General features: G+C 39.2%; 3 protein-coding genes across 4 annotated transcripts in view; 1 reads left to right on the top strand and 2 right to left on the bottom strand.

The window, feature by feature from the left end:
- The window catches only part of dnm3a (dynamin 3a), a 24,172-nt gene extending 9,262 nt beyond the window's left edge, over positions 1–14,910 (bottom strand). The window contains exons 1-16 of one of the 2 annotated variants that reach the window (XM_030132157.1): positions 14,821–14,910; positions 10,824–12,278; positions 9,048–9,121; positions 8,668–8,817; positions 8,362–8,565; positions 8,129–8,227; positions 6,830–6,990; positions 6,596–6,738; positions 6,372–6,507; positions 6,209–6,276; positions 5,970–6,108; positions 5,788–5,874; positions 5,620–5,690; positions 5,457–5,517; positions 3,956–3,982; positions 3,199–3,312 (exon numbers count right to left, since the gene is read on the bottom strand). In XM_030132157.1, the coding sequence (XP_029988017.1) occupies positions 3,199–3,312; positions 3,956–3,982; positions 5,457–5,517; positions 5,620–5,690; positions 5,788–5,874; positions 5,970–6,108; positions 6,209–6,276; positions 6,372–6,507; positions 6,596–6,738; positions 6,830–6,990; positions 8,129–8,227; positions 8,362–8,565; positions 8,668–8,817; positions 9,048–9,121; positions 10,824–10,984 (1,695 nt within the window). In that variant the 5' untranslated portion in view covers positions 10,985–12,278; positions 14,821–14,910. Of the gene's footprint in view, positions 1–3,198; positions 3,313–3,955; positions 3,983–5,456; positions 5,518–5,619; positions 5,691–5,787; positions 5,875–5,969; positions 6,109–6,208; positions 6,277–6,371; positions 6,508–6,595; positions 6,739–6,829; positions 6,991–8,128; positions 8,228–8,361; positions 8,566–8,656; positions 8,818–9,047; positions 9,122–10,823; positions 12,279–14,820 lie in introns of those variants that run through there. The other variant, XM_030132158.1, reaches the window with a different exon arrangement.
- A 237-nt stretch (positions 14,911–15,147) lies between these two features.
- On the bottom strand, positions 15,148–21,651 carry mettl13 (methyltransferase 13, eEF1A lysine and N-terminal methyltransferase). Its single transcript, XM_030132159.1, has 9 exons — positions 21,499–21,651; positions 20,978–21,250; positions 20,435–20,903; positions 20,115–20,314; positions 19,830–20,019; positions 19,197–19,361; positions 18,891–19,097; positions 18,673–18,804; positions 15,148–15,473 (listed from the first exon to the last, which is right to left on the bottom strand). The coding sequence occupies exons 1-9, from the start codon at positions 21,649–21,651 to the stop codon at positions 15,184–15,186; spliced, it is 2,079 nt and encodes a 692-aa protein (XP_029988019.1). The 3' UTR covers positions 15,148–15,183.
- A 387-nt stretch (positions 21,652–22,038) lies between these two features.
- itpa (inosine triphosphatase (nucleoside triphosphate pyrophosphatase)) lies at positions 22,039–25,162 on the top strand. Its single transcript, XM_030132165.1, has 8 exons — positions 22,039–22,156; positions 22,361–22,418; positions 22,502–22,566; positions 23,591–23,664; positions 23,772–23,803; positions 23,896–24,008; positions 24,515–24,591; positions 24,817–25,162. Exons 1-8 carry the CDS (start codon positions 22,094–22,096, stop codon positions 24,947–24,949), a joined length of 615 nt encoding a protein of 204 aa, XP_029988025.1. The 5' UTR covers positions 22,039–22,093; the 3' UTR covers positions 24,950–25,162.
- The last annotated feature ends 456 nt before the right edge of the window (positions 25,163–25,618 follow it).

Here is a 25,618-nt window from a genome sequence, read left to right on the forward strand (position 1 = left end):
AGATACACTGACATCTCCGGATGAGGGACAGCTGCAGAAATGGATGTCTGATGTGTGTGAGACCCCTTCGCCCTGTGACACAACGGATAGGAAAGAAGACAACAACAGAGGGAAACTGTTGCTGACTTCCCTCCGCCACCATCAGGACAGCTAGCAAACATCCAGTGGGCAAAGGCGATGCCTGATGAGGAGAAAAAGTGAGAAGGGGTCCTGCTCCGTCATCCCAGTGTTCAGACTACCTGTTCAGGATCTTACTGGTGTACAGTAGTCTGCACATTGGTTAGACTGTGCAAGGAAGTGCTTCAGCTGCCTACACTCACTATAACATACACACAAGACTCAGGACATCACAAAAACCTGCATGTACTCTATGCCATGGCAAATTTAGGCTCTATTACTGTCTGATTGTTCTTGCTTGAATGTGTGCAAATGCCTTTAAATGTGCATACCCTAATTTTAATCCTTTCAAACTGCAATCAATCTACAAGCAAAATGACATTATTTTGTAGTTTGACGTCTTAAATTAAGAGTATACGTGGAGAGAGTGGAGGTTTACATGCAAGACCTGCTTTCAGCATGAAAATGTACAACTTGAGCCAGAAAGTTACAAAAAATAACTCATAGGTTTCTTTAAACACAGCATTAACAGAGGAGTTCTCCACCAACTGATTTTTTCACACAGTAGTTCTCCCAAATTGTGTATTGTGAAATTCCGCTTGTGCATTTGTGTTGGAATATGACTGGATAACTGCTTTGTGTGAATGTGTGTTTGTGTGCGTCATATTCCCAGTGGTGCTAGGGTGGTCGAGAGGTATAATACATCAGAGCTGCTGTGTCTGAAGCTGTGTCTTCTCTTCCTATAGGCTAATGGATTTAAGATACGGAACAGGCCTCACGCATACCTACACACAGAGGGGAGCATGTAGATTAAGTGCATAAGCATGGGTCGTCTGTTTTTCTTCAGACCTTGCTGGTGGAGCCCTGGCAGTCGAGGGGTGAAGGAATGCATGTCTGTTCAGTGTGCTATGGAGATTAAACTCTGAAGTATTATGATACACCCTTAACACAAGTTCAGTGCTGTAGGACACAGCAAGAAGGTGTGTCAAAGAATATTACAGATTTTTTTTTTATATTTGCAGTGTATAGAAGCAGTTGACACAGGGATGGAGAAGGAAAGCTGAAAGTAAAGTCAGTGGGGGTGTAAGTGGGGGAGAGACTATGGAGGAGAAGAGGAGGAGGGGGGAGTCAAAGGGGGAGGTCTGCAGTGTAGAAACAGCCATGTGGGATTTCTCTGGGCAGATCTTGGAAGCTGGTGTTTGGACAAAGCTTCAGATTTTCCAGCCAGGAATGTGCACAGTCCCAGGGAGACTGCCAACCGCAGAAAGGGGGAGAGGGAGAGAGAAAAAGGGGGGAGACAGACAGAGGGAATGGGAGAGAAAGGAGAAGGAAAAGGCAGCAGAGGTAAAATAAAAAGGGGGGGTGTGGGGGGGCAAAGTCAAAGAAAAAAGAAATGTCTGTGAATGTAGTTTGGGCGGGGAAATTGAGAGCGGGAACTGCAAGAGAGCAGAAGCAGAAGTTTGGCTTGTACGACTGTGTGCATTTGTGTGTGTGGAGTAGTAGATGTGATCTTCTGTGATAATACGGGTGATTGACGATGAGCTCAGGCCTTCAAAACACATAAACATTCCAGCATAGTGGGGTGTAAAGATTACATTTTGACTAGTCTAACTAAACCAAAATTAACTGGAAAGCTTAACACGTTTTTAACCTTTGTAGTGAAACATACGTGGCTCATCCTGATCCGCAGACAGCCAAATCTTGTTTCTCTGATGTGGTCACAAGATATTTGCTTGCCTGTCTTTGTCTGTTATTTGTCACAGATGTGCTAAGTCTGTGTGTATATGTGTGAGCTGATTGGCAAATGCTTAGTAAGGGGGAAGACAGTGAGAGGAAACCTATAACAGTGTGTGTGTGTGTACAATATGCATGCCTGGGGCTGTGTCTGAGAACACTGTGTTCAAGCAATCCAGTGTTTATCTGAAAAGTGACCATGTGTCTGTCTGAGTGAGTGTATATTTTTCTCCTCTATTTGCATGCCAGTTTGTTTACATCAGACTCTGCATGTGTACTGTATACTGTATATACAAGTCTGTCCACTGTGTGTTTGTGCAAGCATGTGTGTGTGTGTAAGTGTGTGTCTGAGTTTGGCTTGGGGCAGCTCCAGCTGTGTCAGAGTGAGCTGCTCCAAATGCCTGAACTCCCAGAAGAGGAAGAAAAGGGGGAGTCAAGGGAAGAGCGAACAGAGAGCGGGACAAATGGAAAGGGGGGTAGGAGAGGAATGAATGGGGGATATGGAGGGGCTCAATTGCAGGTCCAGGTGGTAGGAGAGAAAATAGTTAGCTGGACAGAGACACAGGGTTGAAGATGCTTTTCAACTTGTGTATAGAATACTTTCTAATGTCACAATTGAACCATAAAGATAGGGACCATCTATGTTATTCTCCCCACACTGCAGCCTTCAAGCTATTTTAGTGTGGTTACCAAGAACAATGACTTATTTGTAAAAGCACTCTATGCATTGTTTCAAAAAACCACACAACTGTTTCTGTCAAACAGCGTAACTCGATTTCATCTACAACAGCTTTCTCACAAATGCAGCTTTCAGTCTACACTGATGTCATGTATAGATTTACAGGTAATGATTTTGTTGATATACAAATGTAGGCATGTGCTCCAGTTCTGTGATCTCACTTCCTGTATTCCTCTCTTCCCATGACATCAACTGTGACAGGATGACTGTTGTGGTGTGTCTGCCTGTCTACACTTGCTGTGCAGACCTTCTGCTCCTGTACAGCAGGCACAGACAGGCAGACAGATGGCAGCCCCACTGACATCAGAGTGGAGGACAACTCTCACATCTACTTCAGTAAAACTTCAGAGGTTTACTAGATGTGCTGCAACATCATGAACAGATCTATGTAGTGATCTCTCACTTTCCAAATTGATATGTTTCATGCTGAGACATATGTTAATAAACTTACAAATACTCACTTATACTGATGTGTAATGATTCCACTATTTTGTTGTGTGTTTGTTTTTTAGAAATTAAATGTCAGTCTAAATAGGAAAATGTATCTGTGTCATTAACATTTTAAGTAAGATGAGAAAATGTAATTTAAATGAAGGTGAATCCCCTACCTCATCATCCTTGAACCAGGACAGACTCTCTGCTGTGAGGATGAACCAGTACTCCTTGGCTCCACCTTTCATGATGCTGATGTTGCTGATGGTCAGCCAACCCTTGCGTATAATCTGCACAACAGCCAAGGGTAAGGAGTTCAGATGGCAAGTTTTACAGGATCAGCATCATAATGTTGACAAGACAGGTTTATGGACATTGATGATGAACATAAAACTAAGAAGACACTGAGGAAAAAAAAGATTACACAACATACAATCACCAAAACATTCAACCAGGTAATGAAGACCAGCTGTCAAGTTAAAGAACGAGTAAGAAGCACAGACATTTTGAATAAGAAAGACTGGGAAGGGAAGAGGTACTGCAAAAGAAAGATATTTAATGATTAAATAAGCATGACATGGCACAAAAATACAAAGAAATGACATATGCCTCCTGCAAACTAAGTATGTATCAACATCTTTACTTATTCATGAAGCAGCTGAGTTGCAGCAGGTAGGAAGGTAAAGAATATTAAGCAGCAGTGGGAAAAGAGTTCTACAGACAACATAAACGGCGAAGAGAGGAAAAGAATCTGTGATGTAACAGTGGCAAAGGATGAAAAATATGACCAACAAGCCATTCTGCAGAGTGCCAGTGTATATGTTTGCAATCAGTAGCATGCCAACCCACAGCCCTTTAGCTTGAGTCCTGCACACACATATCTCCAGAAGAGGTAGAAGAAAGTCAGTAGACTTAAAGTGAATGGTCTCCTACTATTAGACTGGAGAGAGGGGTCACAGCCTAGAGAAAAGCAGGAGATGAAGGGGCAAAATTACAATAGACAAATATATACAATGATATGTACAAAGTGTATATATGGAGAGAGTATATTAATGTAGTATTACAGGAATATTCACCATTACTATTCAGTACTATTTATAATGCATAAATCACTGACAGTTTTATATTTGAACTTATTGTTAACGTGTAACAGGTGTGTTATCCACAAGTACAAACTAAACCAAACTAAACTAGGATTCATGTCTTTAATTATGCCTAATTTCAAAACTTATGTGCCATAAATATAACATCACACATTAGTCTTTGGAGAGTGAGTGCATCTGTGAAAAGGTAATGTCAATTCCAGACCTATGATCGGTACCTAAATGCTCTTCGGTAAAAGCTGAATACCATAAAAATCACAAAATTATCTGATAAACAGTTTACACATGATACGCTGACATCATCATAAAATTAAAAACACACTTCAATTATGCAAAGTGCAAAGGCACTTTGAAAAAAAAAAGTATCATTGAATACCAGGATTTTTTTTTGTTTGTTTTTGCAAAGAGAAAATAAATATACACATCAATAAAGATAAATAATAATAATGTGATTGGCACATCAGTGAAAAACATTAGACTGATGGAGTTGGTAGATGAGCAAACATGGTATGGAGTCATCACTAATATACTGTTAAAATGTAGTTTAACCTTTGGGTGGAAATGTGCAAAAATAAGACCAGGATTTGACAAAATGTTCTCATAATAATCAACAGAAGGGCTACGCCCCTGTTGCCTATTCTTAAGTTACTGACTGCTGGAACAGCTGAAATTTTTAGAGCGGTAAAAGATACTAGCGCGTTGACCCATGGGGATCCATGGGTTCTAGATGTGGTAGTTTTTATGCTGTTGTGTATTCATGTATGTTGTACCGCATTTGTCCAGCAGTCAACACCAAAGAATTCTGGCTTTAGCAACATGAGTGTAAGGCTATTGTATTCCAAAATTACTAATATCTCCCAAAATATTGGTCCTATCAACTTGTCGTTTTCGCTAGTCTCTTCCTTGGCCAAAAATTCATCGGTATGCCAAACTGCAGCAGTCAGCTCTTTCCAGATTTTGTGTGAATCCTCAGACACACACAAGCATGCATGCACAGAGGCCACTTGGCTCATATAATATAGATAATCCTGATGAAAGCTTAATCTTCAAACATGATTATTACCTCCGCCATGGAGGTAATGTTTTTGCCGGCGTTGGTTTGTCTGTTTGTCTGTCCGTGTGCAAAATAACTCAAAAAGTTATGAACAGATTTGGATGAAAATTTCAGGAAATGTTAATACTGGCACAAGGAACAAATGATTAAATTTTGGTGGTGATCTGGGGTGGGGGGGTGGGGAGGGCCACAGGGGCCGACTGATCTGCCTTGGTGGAGGTCTGCGCTCTCTGAGTGCTTTTCTAGTTATTAAATATAGTGCTCCAAGTAGTCTCACCTGGTTTCCTACCATTCCTGCTGCAATCTTCTTAGTGCTTTGATTGTGCGTCTGCTGGGCACTAAGAGTGAGCAAAAACATACACAATACAACAATTTTAGTACATCAGCATTAACATGCCGTGTTAAGTGACAATGTTTAAAGCTGATAAGAGAACACTCACTTAGTGAAACCAACAAAATCTTCATGTTTGGTATTTATGTATGCAAGTTGCACATCAATAAGCAGCAAAACCTGAGAAGAGCACACACATACTGAGAAGAGGAAGAGAATACCCAACCACAATAAGTCTGTAATGATCTCAGCCATATAAAGAGGAAAGGTGGATGACCTGATCTCTGCATTTACTCTCTTGTTCTCGTATTTCAGTAGTTACAATTTTCTCCGTTTCATCTCGCAGTTTAGGAAAGGAATTTAACTACAGAGAAAACAGACCAGAAGTAAGTTATAACATATTTGACAGTAGAAAATTGCACAGTAACATATGTACATCACACATTCACATAATTGTACCTTGTTGATGCACTGATGCACAGTGGTGAGGAGTTCCTGACTGACCATGTCAATCAATTTCATACACGGCCCATTTAGCCTTGAGATCTGTTTCTTCACTATGGCTTCAAAGGCCAGATCAGGAGTAAACAGGCCTGTCCTGAGGCAAAATGGATCAGATGGAGGATATAACATTGTTGTTAATGCAGTAAAAATTTGAATGATGTAAAACATTTGTCACTCAGAACATTGCTCTCCACCTGACACCATGGATGTTTCTGATAGCATAAGTGATCTCCCGACGTAGCTTTTGCTCATCTAACTCGAGCTGTAGACAAGCACAGACCATAGGTGCTGAGTAACATTAGAACTATGAATGTACTGTTATACCAAACATAAGTAGGTATATGGAAGTACACACACCTTGATCAGTTCATAAGGGAAGCATTCATGAAAGATTCTGTTGATCCTAGCACCTCCTGAAAGATTATTAGTGTCTACTTTGTCACCTGAGCCCTCGATTAGCTTCTCAAAGTCAACAGCCAAGTGTTGAATTGACCTGGAGGACAAACACAAAAACAAGGAGAAAATCTTACATATAAATATACAAATGGAACATTCATGGGAACCTTGACTGACTGACTGACTTTAGCAGTATCTTGGTCCTACGTCCTGCGTCATCTGGACCATATTGTCTGTACTCTTCTGCCTCTTTGTTCAAGGTCAGAAGCTGATTCTGCAGATGACACCGGAAGGCTGGCAGAGTGTCCCGGATGTGGTTTGTCAGTTGCTGTAAACAAACGTCATGAACAAAGACACACAAACACATAAACATAAAAATAATCTACTAACTTTGTGTTCAGGTATGTGCATGTGTTAACCTGGTTGAGCATTTTTTGTAAATATGGGGTGCCCATTCTTGCAGCCATGTGTCTATAGGCCGGATGAGACTGGAAAAACTGCTCCTCTGCAAGCAAAGCTGCCTTAATATCCTTTTTCCCATCAATGTCCTTCTGACTGCGATTCACAACCCCAATGTAACCTGGGAAGGAAAGAGATGAAAAGGGAAAGGAAGACCATGTGCTCAGTGTAAAAAAGACAATGTGCAACAAAGGAAAAGAACAATCAAGGACTCAGTTGTAAGACAGGTTCAACTTATGTTTTCTGACGTATCCTTGGGAACTCTTCCCAGATGATCATTTGTTCCATTAAGACTGTGACATACAAGCAGGAAATGGGTGTGTTTGTGCAAAAGCAGAGCATTTGGTATAAAGTAGGCATAATCCTCTATTTAACACAGTAATAGATGTAATAGCAACAGGCTCCATATCTAATGTTTCAGCTCTATTCTGCTACTAAGGCAGTTATTTCAGTGGGCTTCCGTAGCTAATGCATTAGCACTGTGAAGGAGCCAGCACCTGGTAGTGCTTTACCCAGTGTGGACGTTGCCCTAAGACTTTACTTTTTCCTTGCTCTCTATGTCTCTCCCTCTTTCTCTCTGTACCTCTCCCTCCCTCTCGCTCTCTCTCTCAGACACACATACACAGTTTGGAAGACAGACAAAAAATTTGGTTAATTTTAAGTTACACAAAGCCAACAGCCAACAGTGTTATCAGTGTCATCTCTTTCACACATATGCAGTATACATGCACAAGATTATCTGCAGAACAAGGGAAGTCACACAAAGTGCATGGTCATTTTTCTACACTGGATCCGTTAGGAAGGATAGAAAGAGAGAAAAATAGCGACAGGGTGTTTCTGGCTAATGGTGAGGGCTGGGAATCAAGAACGTGTTCCAAATTGTCTGATTCATCAGAGCTAAGTAATTCTTTTTAATGGATGCTGGCAGAAAACTTGTCAGTCTATGCTGCTGGAAACTTGCAGTTTGTAGTCTGTTTTTACTATGTGTTCAGACTCTGACTGTTAGTTGACACACAAAACTTGTACTAGTGTACTTTTTCCCAAATAAAATATTTACCATGAGAAATAAAGAAATTGATAAAAGAAAATTGGAATAAAAAAACAGCATCAAGAATGTCATAGTTTAAATCAAATCAAATCAACTTCCATCCTTATTAGTGGTACAACAATAATGGAAATCCTTTAACTCAGTAGATGTAGAATGACTTCATTGCTGTACGATGGCTCAACATACAAACGCATGAATGCACACTGCACACCTCTGCGTAGGGGAAGCAGCCTGTTCTCCAGTATTTCCAGCGCATCTGTTCCTTTATCCATGAGGTCGAGTTTAGTGATTACACCTATTGTGCGCTGGCCTTAACAGGAGCCAAACAACAAAGAGTTTTAGTTTTACAGGATAAATTTTTAAAGTAGGAATTACATATGAAAACCTAAATTTTATATATTTTCACAAGATGAATTTATAAACCCACCACATACAAATGCTTACCTTGTGGGTCAACATCTTTGGCCAGTTTGAGTGCATCAGAAGTAGCAAGGTCAGTATTAGCTGGGGTGACAGCCAGGATGAGACAGTTTTCCTTACAGATATACTGCATGATCATGTCTCTTATCTGGTACTCTATGTCTGCAGGCTGGTCACCAACAGGCACCTTGGTGATGCCTGGCAGATCAACAAGGGTCAAATTGAGCACTGCAAACATGACAGAAGAGTTAGCTGTTATATGTTGTAGGCATGTCAAAAAAATAAAAAACAATTATATTTGGAACACATAAATACACACTGGGTTTATACCATGTGGTGAGTAAATCCGTAGATTAATAGGGATAGGAGAGATGCCTTTGTTGATTCCTGTAAGTCTTTGTGTCTCTGTTTCAATCTCTCCACAAATGTCATCAAAATCTGTGAATTTCTTTCCTTTACAATGGAGAAATTCACCATACTCTGAAAACACAATTAGCAGGAAAAAAATAATGCATTGCATTTATACTGTGAATATACATTCTTCTGATGCAAATACTGTTCTCTACATAGAAGGTTTTAGGACCAGCTTGCTCTGGATGTTAGATGAAAGCTGGCACCTCATTCCTGATCAGGCTTTGCCATTGGCAAATATCATACTGCCACCTGGTGGCCTATTTATGTATATGTTAAAAAAAGCATGCTACGCCTACCTGTGTTGGAGGTGAGAAGCTGGAGGATTAAAGGTCTGCGAGTGACAATTCCTGAACCCCTTGGAAGGAAGTCTCTGTTGGAAAAGCAAGACTGATGTGTAGATATGAACACACAAACGCAAACTGCCAGTGGAATTTGATGCTGCGGCATACTTTCAGCTCAAACAAAACTATGAAACAATCAGAACATGAAACAATCTGATTCATTATTTATTTATTGTAGTTTATTGTCAAGCTATGATCGACCCAAATACATATATTAAGACTAATAATGGAATACAGTGTTGCTAGTGAGGAAAACAAATACGCAAAATAAAAAAAATACAACAAGAAAACATCCCCTTTCCTATTACAAAAAATTCAGGAAGTTTGTTCAACTGCATCCTGCTCAGGATATAAAAGCTGGCACACTCTCCTGCAGTGGAGTGCCTTAAACTAGACACTGCAGAGACAAAGAACTGGAGTGTGAGAAACAATATATCAATATATAGTCTGAAAGCAAGCACAGAGAGCCCAGGACCAAGCTTTACATTTCAAACCAGACTGCATCCTGCGATGGACAATACATAAGGCTCCTTCAGTCAACAGAGCTCCACTGTCTCAGCTTGAAAACTGACTTACTCACCAGCATTCCTCTCTTGACAGGATGGAAGTACTTTAGCCCTCAACACATTTAGCAGCATTGTCTTACTTAGATTTACACTTCACCCACACAACAATAGGTGGGCTGCATTGCTTTTTTGGAAATGAGACCTCCTAAAGGTTACAATAAGACATGATACAAGAGAGCTCAAATTTGTAGATACAATGACTCACTAGTTAGTTAAAAGAAAGATACTTCAACTTTCCATGAGCTGTGCCAACCCTCAGTTTGTTACAAAGACCCACAGAGTGTGTCAGATAAGCTGCTGTGCTGGTTATTGTCATACATACTCTGACACATCTAGCAGCCACTACTTGAGGATGTCAAATATATCCATATCAGTAGTGCTGGGTGGGAACCATGAAGTATGTCACAGGATTTCCATAGGACATCCTTATTGGTTACAGGAGCTGCCTGAAGGTATGGTTTTAATTTAGTGGAATACAGCATATTTGTCATGCCCCAGCCCTAAACAGCACCAAAATATATAATGCAATGACATACTTCTCCACATTTTTTTTTTTTTTAAATCACTTTCAAATAAGTCTCAATTTATAAAATACTTTAAATTTACTATGTTTTTTTTTTTTTTTTTTAAAGTTGAGCATCACTTTGAGTTGCAAGATTGTGAAGCATACTTTTTAGTGCTGGACAGGTGTACATTCTTTTTATTCATTCTTTACAATTTATTTTATTATAGAAAACTGATCCTTACATATTTGTCATACCTCAGCCCTAAAAGGCAATATAATGCAGTGATATACTTCTAAATGAATACAAATACTTTTGGTGTTACTTTCAAGTAAGTCTACATTTATAAAGGGCTTAAAACTGACTGTGTTTTTATTAAGTATTAGCTTGATTTTGGGTTGCAAGGTTGTGAAACATACTTTTTAATGCCAGCCAGATGTATATTCCTTTTATTTGGTGGCAAACTTATGTGCTCTGAAAGTGAAAGTGTTAAGTTTTTCACAACAAAATGTTTTATTAAGTGTGAAACTTGCCATACAGTTTAAGAGGTGTTTATACAGGACTGACCTGTAATGTACCCATGTAAAGGCTGATCCTTTTTATGTCTAAACCTAGCCAAGTATTCAGTCTATGTGCTGTTCACTTCAATGTATGTTTCTCACCTGCCCACGAAGTTTTCCAAGACGGAGCTTTTGCCGGCGCTTTGACCGCCGACGACAGCTATCTGTGGCAGGTGAAGGCTGCAGGTCTGTCCCACGCCGCCCAGGGCATCTTGGAGGCGGTTGACCAGCGGGATCAGCTCCTCCATCCCGCGGTTGCCCATCGCAACCGAGTAACCTGTCCGTCCTCTATTGTACTAGGCTACACCAGGAGACTAGGTAACGTTAGCTACCATAGTTAGAGAGAACTTTCTTTGTGTCTTCCTTGTTGTATAAAACGTAGAAAAAGTGAAAAAAGCTGTGTAGTCCTCTTGAATGTGAGTTCGGTGTTGACTTTTTAGTCAGAAACTTTAAATGTCGTCGCTTTTTAACGCAGTCCGGTAACGTTAACGTAAGTGTCCAAGTTTGAACTCGCAGATACCAAGTCCCAGATTCCAGCTCGCTCCAGGCATTTTTAGAAGCTCTAAAAACCTCGCGGCTTGAAGTTCGCTAAAGTCGACATAAATTTAACACGCTAGTCGATGTCCACTTTCATTTTGGTCCACGGTTAAAGAAGAAAACAGACTACTTTGACAGCTAACGGAATTATGTTTTCTGCGCATGCGCGACAATCAACAACACGAACTGGGTGGGTACCCCTCCTCCCCACTTTCAAGAAGGCAGACGAAGTTTGTAGCATTTATCATATAGTAAGTTGTATCAAACACCAAGAAAGACAGCCCTCGTCTGAAAGCTATTTAAAATTCAGCTGTGGGTAGGGCTCCACTGCAACCTATAAACATCGCAACTGGACCCAGTGTGTACGATTCATCTACTGTAAATAACACTGCAGCATTCTTTGGCAGTGAGGGAGTGAAGCACCATGCAGCCCACTGAAACTCAAAGCAAGTGAAAGGGAAACTGAATGCTAAATTTAATGATGAAATAATGTAAACCTCTTATGTTATTGCACCGAGCATGCATTTGGGTGTCAATTTGTAATACAAAATATCCATGGGTGGAGTTCATTTCTGTAAACAGCACACTTAGTGATGAAGATAAAATGGTCTTTAATCATGTGTTCAAAAATAATTGAATACCAATATATTTATACTGGAAAAAAAACAAGATTTTCCTACGTACTTTTAGTTTGAATACATTACACTGGTCTACAAGTAAAATGCCTCCAGAATAAAAGATGTGAAACTTAACCAAGTTTAAGTCACTAATAAGGAAAAACTAAGTCAAAAATGCTGATTGGCTGTAGTTTCCAAGATACAGTCTTGGGTCAAAATGTGAAATTCTGAGAATTGATAAGAATAGGTTTTACTCAAAAGGAATGTCGTCTCAGAGCTACCATATCAACTTCAAAACACTGTCTGCACATTACAATACATTCACTTTTCAGGTTCTTTCTTGTGGAGGATTTAGAAATCTACTGTATAAATGTACATAAACCAATATATATGTATAATAACACTTTATCACAGGGCCGTGCAGAGAGCTATAAAGGGGCAGGGGCTCAAACTTCCCAAAGGGCACATGAAAACAAATAACCACCAATTAAAAAGTTCACATTTAGCAACAAGCAACATTATTAATCCACAGCAAGTCAAAGATTGACCAAATGGTCCAGATCCATGTCCTCAGTCCTGGTTCTGTCCTCCCTGAGCCCTAACACAGGCTGTGCACCTTCTGCACACACTCTGGATTCACCTCCTGATCCTATCTGGGGGGATGTTGTCCCACTCTTCCTGAAGGGCCTGTATAAACATCTGGCGGTTGCCAGGTGCTGGACGCCGAGCATACACAGATCTACCAAGAATATCCCACAGATGTTCAATGGGATTGAGATCTTTGACATGCTGTGGATTAATAATGTTGTTTGTTTCTAAATGTGAACTTTGTTGAACTCCCCTTTGTCATATTTTACATTCTCCTCTGGATACTCATCCACTGTTTTGTCATTTGTTGTATTTAGTTTGCTAATTAAATGTTTTTTTAAGAACAAGAAAGAATTTGTTTTCATATTTAATAAAATGGTGTGAAATGGCATCACATAGAACATGTGATAAGCTTCTTTTGGTGTTCAGTTTCTATAGAAGTGGAAATACAGATGTAATGTGTAGAAGTTTTTGTGTGTTAATACCCTGCACAAATGTAAATCTTACCAGGTGTATTTTTCTCATTCCTAGTTCAAATATCTCATCACACTTAAAATAAGACAAAATCACCTAAAGAGTAACTTTTCACTGAGATATAAGAACTTGGTTTTAGACAATAGATCTGGAAAATCTTATTTCAAGAAATCTTAGTAAGATAATTTTCACTTGCTCCATTGGCAGATTTTTTATTTTGCTTAATTCAAGATTTTTTTTTTTTCTCAATTCACCAAAAAAATCTGCCAATGGAACAAGTGAAAATTATCTCGGTAAGATTTCTTGAAATCAGATTTTCTAGATCTATTGTCTAAAAATAAGTTCTTTTTTCTCCCTTACAAGTTACTCTGTAGGCGATTATGTCTTATTTTAAGTGTGATGAGATATTTTGACTAGTAAATGAGAATAATACACTTGGTAAGATTTGGATTTTTGCAGCGTAAGTCTAAGACAAATTCTTAAAAACAGATGTTACATTATGTATAAAAGCATGACAGTGAATGTTAATAACTAGAAATACCTTCATTTTACATCTAGTTTTACACCTACTTTTACAGTGAAACATTGAATATTTAGTTTCTTTTCATTATAGGACATATTTATGATGATATTTAGGTTTTCCACAGTTAAGAAAAAACCATGTAGAGGAAGTGTTAACCCAAGCCAAACCATTTAACATTACATGATAATAATAAAGTTTATATTGTAGTATTTATAGTTATATCATTTAATATTGAGCAGGTTGATGGGAATATTTGTGGAGGTTTGTGGTTATTTCAAATAAGATTCACTCAAGATGTTTGAGGCGAACACGGATATTACGATAATCGATCCAGCAGTTTCTGAAACAAAAGCAGAAATGTCAAAGTGTTGGCACTGATGAAAGAGTCGGGGGATTTTACATGAGTTTTATGACTCTTGTACACCAAAAGGGCCGGCTTTAGGTATTGGATGAGAAGACGACTTGGATGTGTTTTCTTTTTACGCAAGTTTATATCAGTTTAACAGAATTTAATTACTTCAGCACATTTTAACTTATTAAGACCCAGTGGTACTTTTATGGCAGCTTCTAAATGATTTTTTTCTCTCTTTTTAATGTTTCTCATGTGATTTATCACCATTTATTATAATAAAAACCTCTGTGTTTTGCATTTTTCAGTGTAAATCACTTCCTTTACCCTATATTTAATTTACTGATCACGCAGATGTTCATTAAAGCTCAGAGTAAACTTAAAGGTATTATGCAAAAAACAGAGAAAACTGAAGAACAAATGACTGTTTCAGCAAGTGAGGACTATTACCATGTGTTACAATTTTGCGGCTAAAACTCAACAGTTTATGGAAATAAAACAGAAGCAGATCTGTGGGAGTGCTTCAGCAGGACTCAGACTCAGGTGGGCACCCAGCTGTTAGAGTGGGCTGGTCTGGGAGCTCATTCCATGACGTAACGATGATATTGAATTATTCACTCACTTACGATTGGTTTTTGGCCCCAAAACTATAGTTGTTGAAGAATAGGACCAGGACCAAAAGCGACCAGTGAATGTTTTGGGCAGATAGCAGGATGGACTCTCACGTGCCTTATCACGGCGCTTCCCTCCTCGTTGATTCTCCAGACCGCATGACGTGTGTGTGTGGTGTGACACAGATGAAAGGACACCATGAGCAGGTCCAGTGACTGCCAAATTAAACCACTCTTAACATTTGTTATCATTGATCAAAATTTTAGTCACGAAAATTGTAGTCATGCAGTTTTTTGCGAAAAAAACAAAAAAAACAAATAAAAAGGGCACTTGCAGGCAGAGGATCAAAGCGGCAGGGGCTCAAGCCCCCCCGGCCCCCTGCTTTGCACGTGCCAGAACTTTATCATATGCATTGAAAACATCAGCTGACCAGCACTTTTGTTATTAGTTTCCCAATTCATCTTATTAAAGTATAAAAGATTTAGCACATTTAATCACTGAGGCAGATCATTTCTAAAAAAAAAAAAAAAAACATAAATAAAAACTTGTAGACCAGTCATTGTAATTACCCAAGTTCTAAATCAAAATCAATCAGAACTTCAAGTTTCAATTTTTAGTTTTTAGATGATCAAACATCTTAAAATTACCAATACCAGCAAAAGCAGATCATTTATGTAAGATTTTAGTATCTTTTCAACCTAGCCTCAAACTGTATTTTTTGACACAATCATCACATTTCATCCCCTTTGGTCACAGGTACACTCATACTATTTTCATGTCTTTTATCAAGTCTGCAATATCTATATGTGGACTGTGGATGGCTCCAGTCCTATTACAGCTGAGTGTGCTCTGAAGATATTTGCCTGCTTGGCTCAAAGACTGGAGGGTGGTGGTATCAGATATCTCATTTTCTCCCCGAGAACACAGCAATACTTGATTGACTTCCCCTTCGATATCTCCAGAGATGATGGTGGGAAACACTCCCTTCAAGCGCTCCAGCAGGTTTTTCTTCAAGACTGAATCCCGACACACAAGGTTCAGGATGAATACACCTGGGTGAGTGGAAACAGAGGCAGAAAACACAGTTATTGTTAAAGTTATGTATCATTTATCTTGCTTAATATTAAAATATATCAATTTTGTGCCCATTTTACATTTGTAAATGACTGGGTTTAGCGTAAAACTTCAATCTGAATGGATACTGAGACAGCATTGTCACAGTGCAGACTAAGTGACTTATTATTTTTAAATAATTTTAAGGAAATTAAAGCTCGTACAAATCCTGTAACAATTAACACTCTAAAACCATAGCGGCTTGTACGCTGTCTTGAGGGAAGATCAAATATAACATCCATGTTCACCCCAATAATAAATAATCCTACTTTTCCCCCAGGCTCTTCAGACCCTGGTTTTCAATAATGGTTTAATAAGAATGTTGAATCTCTCAGTGACCTTTTCTCAGATGATAAGCTTATGTCATTTGAACAGTTTACTACTGATCAAACAAGATTTCTTTCACTTTTTGCAAATAAGGCATCATATCACTCCTAGCACAACCCTTACTGACCAACCTGAAATATCTGCTGTTGAGAAAATGCTGTTTCAACACCAATTGAATGCATCTCTGAGCTTATTTTACCGTGTACTTAATGGTTTATCTATTACTGATATGCAGGGGGTCAGAGGTGTGTGGGAGAAGGATCCGTCTGTGACCATAGATGAAGAAACATGGGATACCATCTGGTCTTTTCAAAAAAGATTTCAATTTGCACTCGGACAAGAGCAATACAACTTAAAATTTTACACAGATTAAATATATCCCCTCACCGCAGGCATTTCTTCAACCAGTCTCTTTCCCTTCTGTGTCTCAAGTGTAAAACTGATGTGAGAACCTTAACTCATTGTTTCTGGTCTTGTCATAAATTTCAAAGATATTGGGTTGAAATTGTATGTGAAATGGAGAGAATATATATCTCTACCATTTCTTGGTTGGTTGACATGCCTGTTTTTTATTCTGTATATATATTTACACTTTTCTTTTAAACTGTTTTGCACTATTCACCACAAGAGAGTTGTCTCCTTTAATTTTGTTGTACGTATGTATAATGACAACAAATCCATTCTGTTCTATTCTATTCTGTTCTATAGAAACGGACCCCATGTCCCTGATCCTGGGTCTTCCATGTAAATATGTAAAAACACCAGCCAGCAAAAGACTCTATAATATTCTAACATTTGCAGCTAGGAACTAGAAGCACTCGGAGAGCGCAGACCTCAGCCAAGGCTGATCAGTGGCCCCCCCCGTGGGCCCCCCCACCCCCGATCACCACCAAAATTTAATCATTTCTTCCTTATCCCATTTCCAACAAACCCTGAAAATTTCATCCAAATCTGTCCATAACTTTTTGAGTTATGTTGCACACTAACGATCAGTGGCCCCCCCTGTGGGCCCCCCCACCCCTGATCACCACCAAAATTTAATCATTTCTTCCTTATCCCATTTCCAACAAACCCTGAAAATTTCATCCAAATCTGTCCATAACTTTTTGAGTTATGTTGCACACTAACGGACAGACAATCAAACAAACAAACAAACAGACAAACAAACAAACAAACCCTGGCAAAAACATAACCTCCTTGGCGGAGGTAAAAATATTCTTTTGCAGTGGGTCACTGACTAGATTCCTTCTGTCTGTGGTTGGCGCAAAATAATTTTTGAACTGATCCCCCTAGAATATCACACCAATATTATACATGATCAGTGTAGATCAGTTCTACAGTGTGACACCCATTTTTGGACTATATCGGACCGGACCTCTCCTCCACCCTATTAAAAGGACTGTTGTGCACTTAAATGATATTCATAAATGTGACTCCTGTTCACTGTAAGTCTGACCTGTCACCTCCTGTATTATGCTATGTTTTCATTTCTCATGTAATGTATGTTGTGTATGTTTTGCTGTGTGTCTAGTTTTTGAAGATGCTATTAGTTCTGTTGAATGAAAAACAAAAATGGCTATACAAACAATGAAAAAAAAGTTATTTATCAATTATTAATAGAAATTTGGGGATTAAAACTTTATGAGGTGATTGATGATTCATTGTTCAGTGTGTGAAATTTAGTGACATGTAGCACTGAAGTTGCAAACTGAAACCAACTGAATCTGCCCCCATTCTCTCTTTTGATGGCCAGTCCTCACTTTTTAGTTAGACAGACAATAACACACCTTAATGCAAGATGTTTCCTGCCATAATGTGACAAAACAGAGGAGGAATATTTTGGTCAACTGCAACATGTGACATAGTTGACTCCATGGACAAAAACTTGCTCCCTCTCCTACTAATGTAATGAAAACACAGTGATTCTTATTTTGAGTTCATTGTGTTTATCCAATAATGAAAACTTAAAATTACATAAACCCATTTCTGCAACTAGAAGCACTCGGAGAGCGCAGACCTCCGCCAAGGCTGATCAGTGGCCCCCCCCCGTGGGCCCCCCCCCCCCGTGGGCCCCCCCCACCCCCGATCACCACCAAAATTTAGTCATTTCTTCCTTATCCCATTTCCAACAAACCCTGAAAATTTCATCCAAATCCGTCCATAACTTTTTGAGTTATGTTGCACACTAACGGACAGACAAACAAACAAACAAACAAACCCTGGCAAAAACATAACCTCCTTGGCGGAGGTAATTAGAACCTCCTAAATCTCCTAAAATCACATACACTGGATCTTTAAGTGTTTAATTTACTAAAAAGCTATTTTTTAGCTTTGGGTTCTCAGTATTTTTTTTATTTTAAATGGTGCATTTTCAGATGTGTTGGCTCTGACTCTGTCCCTCAGTCACTTGATCATCAGCTGACCTGCAAATGATCAGCATGTAGGCCACGCTGGTGCCAGTGGGGCATTTCCACTTACTCTGTCGTGAATGGAGAGTGTTTTTTTATGTTTAAGTGTTTCTAGTTTGTTTCCAGTATGTCTTAAGTTTCTAGCATATCTTTTAATTTAGTTTTATTATTTGAATGGTTTGTAGAAACCTGTCTCCTTCATTTGATCACTTAGAGTAATGCAGTAAGAAAATATAATATTTTCTTTTTGTCTTTCTGTTTCTTTTTGTGAGTTTTCTCTGGGGTACATTTCAGTTGCTACTTCCCTTATTCCCTGGACTGGTCCCCATGCATATATTTTCATTATTTCAAAGTAAATGAAACATATTGGAACAGTTGGAGTTCAATAAATTACTACAGGTACCTTTTGGACTTAGCAGCTTGTAGACTTTCTCCAGGACTGAGACTTCTACAAATGAAGCAGGAGGACAGCTCATGCCCACTGTGCTGTCCTTATTATCCACATCAAACATGATGGCATCAAACAAGCGATCACCTGTAGGAAAAAAAACAACCACAGTAAAACAGTGGTATGGTTAATACAACCACTGACACAACTTTACCCAAAACTTCCTCAGTGACCTTCTTTCTCCAGAGCAGAGATGCGTTCAAGGCCATCTCCGAGTGTCACCGCCAAGTGATCATCTGGTCGGAATCCAAACCACTCCTTTGCCACTTCCAGCACAACAGGATCAAGTTCTACAACCTCAACATTAGCTCCTGGAACAAAGTCCCGCAGAAACTGAGGCAGGCCTCCTCCACCAAGTCCCACCAGGAGCACAGACACATCTAAGAAACAAAACCAAGTTAAAGAGAGTTCACATAAATGTATATAAAACAATACCTTATATTATTATGAACTGATGTGAAAGCCATATAATGAGACACCTTTGTTCTGCAGTGCCCCAACCCCAACCATGGAAAGACCAGCAACCATAAGTTTATGATGAGCACAGCAGAGGAAGCCACTATCCACAGACAGAGATGTGGAGGGGGTTGTTGGAGGAGCTGTTGGTTTGACTTTTTTCTTGTTCTTTTTCTTGTGACTTGATGCTGCAAGGACAACATACATTTCCTTTTAGTAACAATTACTAATTAGTCATTTACTGTACTTAGTTTGTTTCATCTCCATTACACCATTTTGCATATATAATAAAATAAAATTTACTTCTGCCAAGGACCTGTGGTTATTTGATGGTTTGTTTGTTTATCGACAGAATTACACAAAACTTGCATTGATTTTCCTAAAGCTTGCTTAAATGGAAGGGGACAGGATGAACTCATTAAATTATGGAGTGGATCCAGAAGAAGGGGAGGATACTAGAACTTTTTTCACTACTTCCAATATTGTGAAATAGGGTGTTTTCTGACATTAGAGAAGTGTGGCGCCTTAGCAGAGATACAGTGCATACAGAGAATGAGTCACAGCAAAAATACATGACGGTGACAAACACTTTTTAATTATAGACTAAAAAAAAGACAGTATTACAAATGTATAGTTGAACATGAAAATGGACTGACCAGTATTTGATGAGAGAAGGCGGCTCTCTGATTGGATAAGGGCTGTATTTGACAAAAACACCAGTCTGCGATACAGTTCACCATCTTCTCCTCTGACATTCTCCACACAGTACTCCCCACTGAGCTCACTGACACCACTGCTGACCACCTCTCGCCAACCTAAGTCGCCTGTAGCTGACAGGAACGGCACCTGAGTAGGGACAGAGATGAAATTAATGGGATATGGTCTTATACTGGCATTTAAAAGCTTAATATCCTGTTTGAAGTACATAGGAATATTTATACCTGCAGGTTAGGTGGCATACCAGGGGGAGCCAGGTCCATCACCATGGGAGAGAGCTCAGCCTGGACAGCCGGCATGTCTGTGTAATTTTGGTTTCGGTGCATTGCCACTATAACCAGGCGCCGAAAATTTGCACTGGCTGCCAGCTGTCGTTGTCCTTCATTGGAACTATACAGCCAAGCCGTCTCACTACCCTGAGGTACTGAGAGGATAAGCAGAGAGAGTCAAACACCAAAAAACTACAGATAAGATACACATAGTATAATACAGCAAAAATCACATCAAGACAAAGACAGAAATATGCCAAGACAACAAAACTTACCAATAAATATTGCAAACTGGTTTGCTTTGGGCACCTTGGCACCTGGGGCACAGTCTTGAATTGTGAGAGTATATCTGGGAAGGCCCGTCTTAACGTGACAAAGAGTGAGTGAGACGTTTGAGGTGGCATCTGTACCAGTGCGTAGTCTCTTCCTCAACACTGAGTAAGCCTGATGCTCCCTGACAGCTGACAACAACTCAGCAACCTGCGTGAGTCGAGCAGGGGCTCCATCCTCCCCGAGACACATCTCCAGAACAGGCATGGGCATCGGCTGACGGAACTTGGTGCAGACCAGAACAAATACAGGCAAAGCAAAAGAGTCCTCCTCATTCCCACTTTCTTCCTGTAGGCAGTGGAGTCTGACTGCCCACCCCAGCTGAACAAAATGCTCCACAGCCAACTTTATCACACTTTCTTGAGCAAGGGTCACGCAGACATACCGCCCCCCTATGCTTAGCACACGGCTCATCTGAAGACACAGAGAATTATTGTGAGGAGAAACCAAATAGGAAGTGTCCACCAAGTTAAACACAAACATATTACCTCAGTGAGCATGCTCCTAGCCAGCGCTCCCTCCTCTTCAGATGCCATGGCATCCAGGGTGCCCTTATCCAGGACAGCCTGGTAGCTGGCATCTTCATATGGTGTTTTGGTTGCATCCACCTGTTGGAAGGTGAGGCCTGGCCGACGCTCAGCATTCCGCTGGCTCATGTGAGTTATTACTGTCTCACTGATGTCGATGTTGATCAGATGTTTATAACCAACATCATACAGCTGTTCACTCAGCTCAGAATTACCACAGCCAACCACCAGCACCTGAGGACAAAGACTCAGTTAAAGAAATTAAAATTCCTGAAATTCGCAATCTTGGAAAGTATGTTCTGAGGTTTGGTGCCTATACTATATATTTGTTGTTCAATATATTTAAATGTCCGGAGTCCAGACATCATTGAGTTGATAGAGGAAGAAATAAATGAAAAGATGGGTCCATGCCAACTTATCCATAGTTAAGAACATGTCCAAATGTCATAGACTACCCCCTCATTTGAACCTGTTATATTTACCTTATCTTGTACTTTCATGTATTTATGCAGCATGCCGCAGAGTTTGTTGTAGTCTCCATACCACTCGAACGCCTTGTCTCCGCGTTTCTTAAAAAACTTCTCCCAGTACTCTGCAGAGCTGAACTCATCTGCCGTCCGAGGTAACAGACTCATTGTCAAAACTCTGATATTTTAACACTGCACAGTTATTAGCCTTTAACGTTACTGTTTACAGCCACTGCTCCACATGTCACTTCTCCCAAGCTGCGCTACCCGGACGTCATTAGAGGATGCACCCTTCGCTGATTGGAGGGTTTCCAATGGGCGGGGCTCCAGCTGTCAGAGGACTCTGTGATTTGTTGATACCCTTGGATAATTTCGTTTCCCGCTCTTCAGCTCTTTAACCGGAGGTATTTGGTAATTACTAGACAAAATTACCTATATATGAATGTGATATATTTTTATTTTACTGTCTGTATTACTAGCTAAATTATTTAGAGTAACACTTGACTTTATACAAACAGACGAGGGCGATAAAGCCCAGCGCTGCTTCCATTAAGGAGAAGAAGAAGAAATTCCAGGTCCGTCATTCTCAATCCTCCGGGTGTCTTCCATCATGGCCGTACCTGCAGGAAGATCTGTGGTTTTCGTAACTGGAAATGCTAAAAAACTCGAAGAGGTAAAATTCATACATTTCTCAGAAGTACTGTATTTTTCTGCCCAGCACACTCATTTATTCATTGTCACTTTGCTGCCTTTAACAGTGCATGTTAAATATAGTCCATGAGCACACTGTAATGCAGTCAGAACCTCTCTTGGTTTCTTTGGCACAAATCAGTACAAATATATTTATGCTTGTCTCTTTTTGGGTTGTCATTTTCAGGTTATTCAGATTCTGGGAGACAAGTTTCCTTATAAACTAATCTCAAAAAAGATTGACTGTAAGTAAGAGAAAAGTACACTGATGAAGAGAAACATGTATGTGTTTCAGTTAATATGTTCATGTCATTATTTCCACATCCAGTACCTGAATACCAGGGAGAGCCTGATGAGATCTCCATACAAAAGTGCAAGGAAGCAGCATGGCAGGTACAGTAACTACACAGTCATCACAGATATATGTAAGTGTATTAGCTGTAAAACAAACTGAAAGGAAAACATTGTTATTATAATGACTGTATAGAAACATATAAGGCACAAGGGCTCACTGAGTAGTTTGATGATTATGACAGTTAGGTCACTATATGCAGGTGTTTTTTTGTTAATTGCTTTTGTAGTAATCAAAACAGTTTTTAATTGCACTAAAATAATGTTGATTAAATGCCTCATAATTTACCCTTTCAAAGTGTAAAGTGCTCAAAGATATGAAATTAGGAGGAAAATACTACACCCCTTTTCAAATTTTAGTACAATGTAAATAAACTATTTGGAATATTTTCTATTTGTTAACTGATTGATTAATTTACTGTTATCTCATAGGTTGGATGTGAATGAAACCTTGTAAGGTGGTTTTAGTGGTATTTACAAGAGACTCTTTCTGATTAGATCTTTCCTTAATAGAAATATCACTTTAGAGGTGTAGAAAATCATTTTAAGGTTGTCAAACCTACATACTTATTTTTCTTGCAAAACCTCCAAAAATATTTCTACCTGTGTGTAGTGTATGGTGGATCATAACAAGATAATTTGTAAATATCTGAATGTTAACTTTGTTTGACAGATTATTGTGATTGGCATTTTCTTCAATCATATAATTACAACTTGTTTTAGATTATGGTGCTTTAAAAAAAAAGTGAGATGCATGTGTACAAGTGATCAAGAAGGTACAGCCTCAGCCTCTTTTTGAGCTGTGAAAATAGAGCTAGCAGTTGAATAAAACACATTTGGGAGAAATTAGAGCAAAGTGTACAAAGTGTACTTTCCAAAACCACAAAGCACCAAATTAGGGATCTGTCCTCACAGAAGTGTTCAGAGGCATTCAGAATCAGTACCAGGGAACACTGCAGCTGTTCTGGTGGCCCAACATACTCCATATATTTCTATCTTTCCCTTTAATGATAACTCATCTGTAAGACTATGCCTACATTATGTATTCTTGTTGTTTGTTCTCCAGATTGATGGACCAGTTATAGTGGAGGATACGTGTCTGTGTTTCAGGGCTTTGGGAGGCCTGCCTGGTCCATACATGTTAGTAAATCAGATTTCTGTTTTTCTATTTGCCTGCTTTGTCCTAAATATTAATAGTAACTAGTCATTAAAAATACTAAAAAACACTAAATAATTGTTTTTTCTAGAAAATGGTTCCTGGATAAACTCAAACCAGAAGGTAAGCATATCAATAAACAAAGCAGAGGTGTGTAGAGCTGCATTTAAAACAGGATCTGTTGTTGCTAAACTGGATGAATGTTTTCTTCGTAGGCCTGTACAAACTTCTTGCAGGGTTTGAAGATAAATCAGCTTGGGCTCTCTGCACGTTTGCATTCTGTGCTGGAAAAGATGAGAAAGTGCAGCTTTTCAGAGGAATCACAGAGGTCAGCTTCTGTCACTCTGTGTTTGTGTTGTTGTATTTTGCAGGGTTCCTGCGGGTTCTTAAAAAGTCTTAAAAGTCTTGAATTTACAAATCTGCATTTAATACCTTAATAAAGTCTTTAAAAAGTATTATATTTGATATGGTAGGTCTTGAGATACTGTATGTTGCCCTAAACTTGTTTGCTGTACTGTTTAAATGTGTCTGTCAAATGTCCAAGCTGCAAAAAAAGTAGTCTACTCAGTTCTACCCGTTCCAACCCGAGAATTTATATTGAAATTAAGAACCAATTACTGCTAACTTTGCAGCCCCCAGGTAGAATCAAGGCATTGGAGTAAATAATTACATTTTCTTAAATTTTAGAAGTCATGGATTTTTGCCAGTATGGCCGTGAAAGGGGCATTAAATTCTGTTCTAAGTAGTCTTCAAAAGGTCTTAAAAAGTCTTAAATGTAACTTGTAGAAACCTGTAGGAACCCTGATTTTCACTAATTTGTCTTTGTGTTCTCAGGGGCAAATCGTTGAACCCAGAGGCCCCCGAGATTTTGGATGGGATCCTTGTTTCCAGCCTAACGGATATGACAAAACGTAAGCAGGGATATTTATTGTGATTTCCTAGTTGATCCACAAGGGGGCTCCAGAGTTTAGCACATAGCTCTCTAATGAATTGCATTGCAGCTCTGTTCAGAAAACTAAAGCAAATAGTTGAAATGTTTCCTTTCATTTTCTGGGTATCAGAGATTATTTATCACTATTTTTCTTTAGAATCAAAACTTATTTACATACTTTTCATTGCTCTCTCCTCAACCACAGATATGCTGAACTGCCCAAAGATGTGAAAAATTCAATCTCTCATCGCTACCGGGCTCTGGCCTCCATGTCTGAGCACTTTGTTCAACTAAACAATACCTCACCAGAGAGTAAGAAGAAGAAACAGGATGACTAAGCTGTCGTTTTAGGGCAATTTATGTTTCTGGATTGTATTAAACTTGAATTACGGACAGTGCTCCTCATCAATGAAGCATTTTTCATTGATTGTTTAACAGAAGTGTAACAGAAACCAGACTTCTGATCACAGTATCGACTTGCATAATAAGAATTATGCTGTATAATATGTGCTTCCTCTTGTTTTAATACAGTTCTTTTATCAATTTTTAAACTTTGTCTCCAACTTATATTCTGACTGGAAAATTTCAAGTATTGGGTCAGGAAATAAGGATGTTAAAAATAGATATTTCTAATTCTATACATCTCTGAACTTTGTCAATAATAGATATTTTTAACATGCTATGTATTCCAGATATTGTAGAAAAATAGCGGAAATCATTGCAAAAGGTTTTTCCTCATTGTTCCACTGTGGATACTTGATCGCTACCTTTTGAAATTTAGCTCTGACCAAGATGGACTGGAAGAAGAGCATAAATTTAAAAAAAAAAAAAAAAAAAAAAGAAAGAAAGAAAAGAAAAAGCTCCAAGGTCCTGATGAGGGCAGCAGATGATCTGTTGCTCAGACTGGCTTCTGGAGCTTGAAGGGGAAATAAGGCTGGAGTCCAGAGAGACTGGGGGAGGCACAGGAGAACCGGGTCTCTGAAGGGGAGGGGGATGTTTAGTACAAC

The sequence above is a fragment of the Sphaeramia orbicularis genome, chromosome 4 (assembly GCF_902148855.1).
Source record: "Sphaeramia orbicularis chromosome 4, fSphaOr1.1, whole genome shotgun sequence".
Taxonomy (NCBI): domain Eukaryota; kingdom Metazoa; phylum Chordata; class Actinopteri; order Kurtiformes; family Apogonidae; genus Sphaeramia; species Sphaeramia orbicularis.